The sequence below is a fragment of the Perognathus longimembris genome, chromosome 13 (genome assembly GCF_023159225.1).
Source record: "Perognathus longimembris pacificus isolate PPM17 chromosome 13, ASM2315922v1, whole genome shotgun sequence".
Lineage (NCBI taxonomy): Eukaryota > Metazoa > Chordata > Mammalia > Rodentia > Heteromyidae > Perognathus > Perognathus longimembris.
In genome coordinates this window covers 50,216,162-50,217,621 of record NC_063173.1, presented here as the reverse complement: position 1 = coordinate 50,217,621, position 1,460 = coordinate 50,216,162, and the positions used below count along the sequence as shown (strand labels likewise).

At 39.0% G+C, this 1,460-nt stretch overlaps 1 protein-coding gene across 1 annotated transcript; it reads right to left on the bottom strand.

The window, feature by feature from the left end:
• Nucleotides 1-201: 201 nt before the first annotated feature.
• Nucleotides 202-1,128, bottom strand: LOC125362286 (olfactory receptor 4P4-like). Its single transcript, XM_048361064.1, has one exon. It carries the CDS (start codon nt 1,126-1,128, stop codon nt 202-204), a length of 927 nt encoding a protein of 308 aa, XP_048217021.1.
• Between the last annotated feature and the right edge of the window lie 332 nt (nt 1,129-1,460).

Genomic DNA, 1,460 nt, shown 5'->3' with positions numbered 1-1,460 from the left:
TCAGATTTACCTACTTAAACCTGGACTATTTGTGCCATTTTATACAGAGATTTCAGTTGGTATCGTGGGGTCCAACTTCAGACTTGTAACATAACACATGAGCCCGTAACATGAGTCAAAATCCAGAAAGAAGGCTCCAATGTTTCTTTTTTGTGGTATCTCTAATAAAAATTACCCTGAGAGTGAAATAAAACACTTTGTTTATTTCAATCTTGAATGTGACATTCGCCACCACACCTTCCCCATAGCAATTTTCATCTCCTTGTTTCTTAGGGTATAGATGAGAGGATTTAGCATGGGGGCAATCACAGTGTAAAACACAGAAATTTCCTTATCCATATTTTTACCACCTGCAGGTAGGATATAGATATAAATACAGGGCACAAAAAATAGAACCACAACCATTATGTGAGAGCTACAGGTGGAGAGAGCTTTGCGACGCCCTGCAGATGATCTTGTCCTGAGTTTATATAAAATGAGTACATAAGAAGCTAAAAGCACAGTAAATATGGCAACTACTACTGTCCCGGAATTTGCAATCACTAAGATACTAACCACACGGATATCTTTACAAACAAGTTTCAAAAGGGGCTTGATATCACACATGTAGTGATCGATCACATTAGGGCCACAGAAAGGCAAATTCAGTACCATGAGCAACATAGCAATAGAATGCCAAAAACCAAGTGCCCAGGCCACAGCGATCAGCAGGTGACACCTCTTCCGGTTCATGATGAGCATGTAATGCAGGGGCTTGACAATGGCCACATAACGGTCAAAAGCCATGCACACCAAGATAAAAATTTCTACTCCTGCCAACCAATGGGATGTGAACAACTGGGTCATGCAGTTTTTATAAGAAATATTTCTTCTTTTGGCAGCTAAGTCTCTGATAAGCTGAGGAGCCACCGCGGATGTATAGCAGAGGTCCATGAGGGAAAGGTGGCAGAGAAAATAATACATGGGATGTTCCAGGAGATGGCTGCAGGAGATTGTGAGGAAAATGATGCTGTTTCCCATTAAGACCGCCAGGTAGCAAAGCAGGAACAAGAAAAAGAGCACTAGTTCTGTTTGCCTACTTTGAAATAGTCCTTTGAAAACAAATTCTGTGACATTCTGTTTTTCCATGAAGTGAAGCTGAGTTCTATAATCCACAGAAGAAACCTAATTTATCTGAAGTCATCCAGGATATAATACATCTTTGAAAGTCTCCTTTAAATTTGGTAGTGATGAAATGTAGTCAGAGAAAATGCATCGCAAGTCTCATCCTATTATTTATTCATGTGTTTATGTATCTATTTCAGCTATTGTTATTCTGAAAGTTAAATGCAAAGCAGAGCTTTCTGCCCAGCTCTGCACAATGTGAGCAACACTTACAAGCCAGAAAAGGTTAATCTTTAAACTCCTTTGTTCTAAAATACATCACTATATACCTAGTAATATCTGTTAAAAAGAAAAAA

Excerpts from the sequence above, each read along its gene's own strand:
- LOC125362286 (XM_048361064.1), bottom strand. The coding sequence starts at position 1,128 with ATGGAAAAACAGAATGTCACAGAATTTGTTTTCAAAGGACTATTTCAA.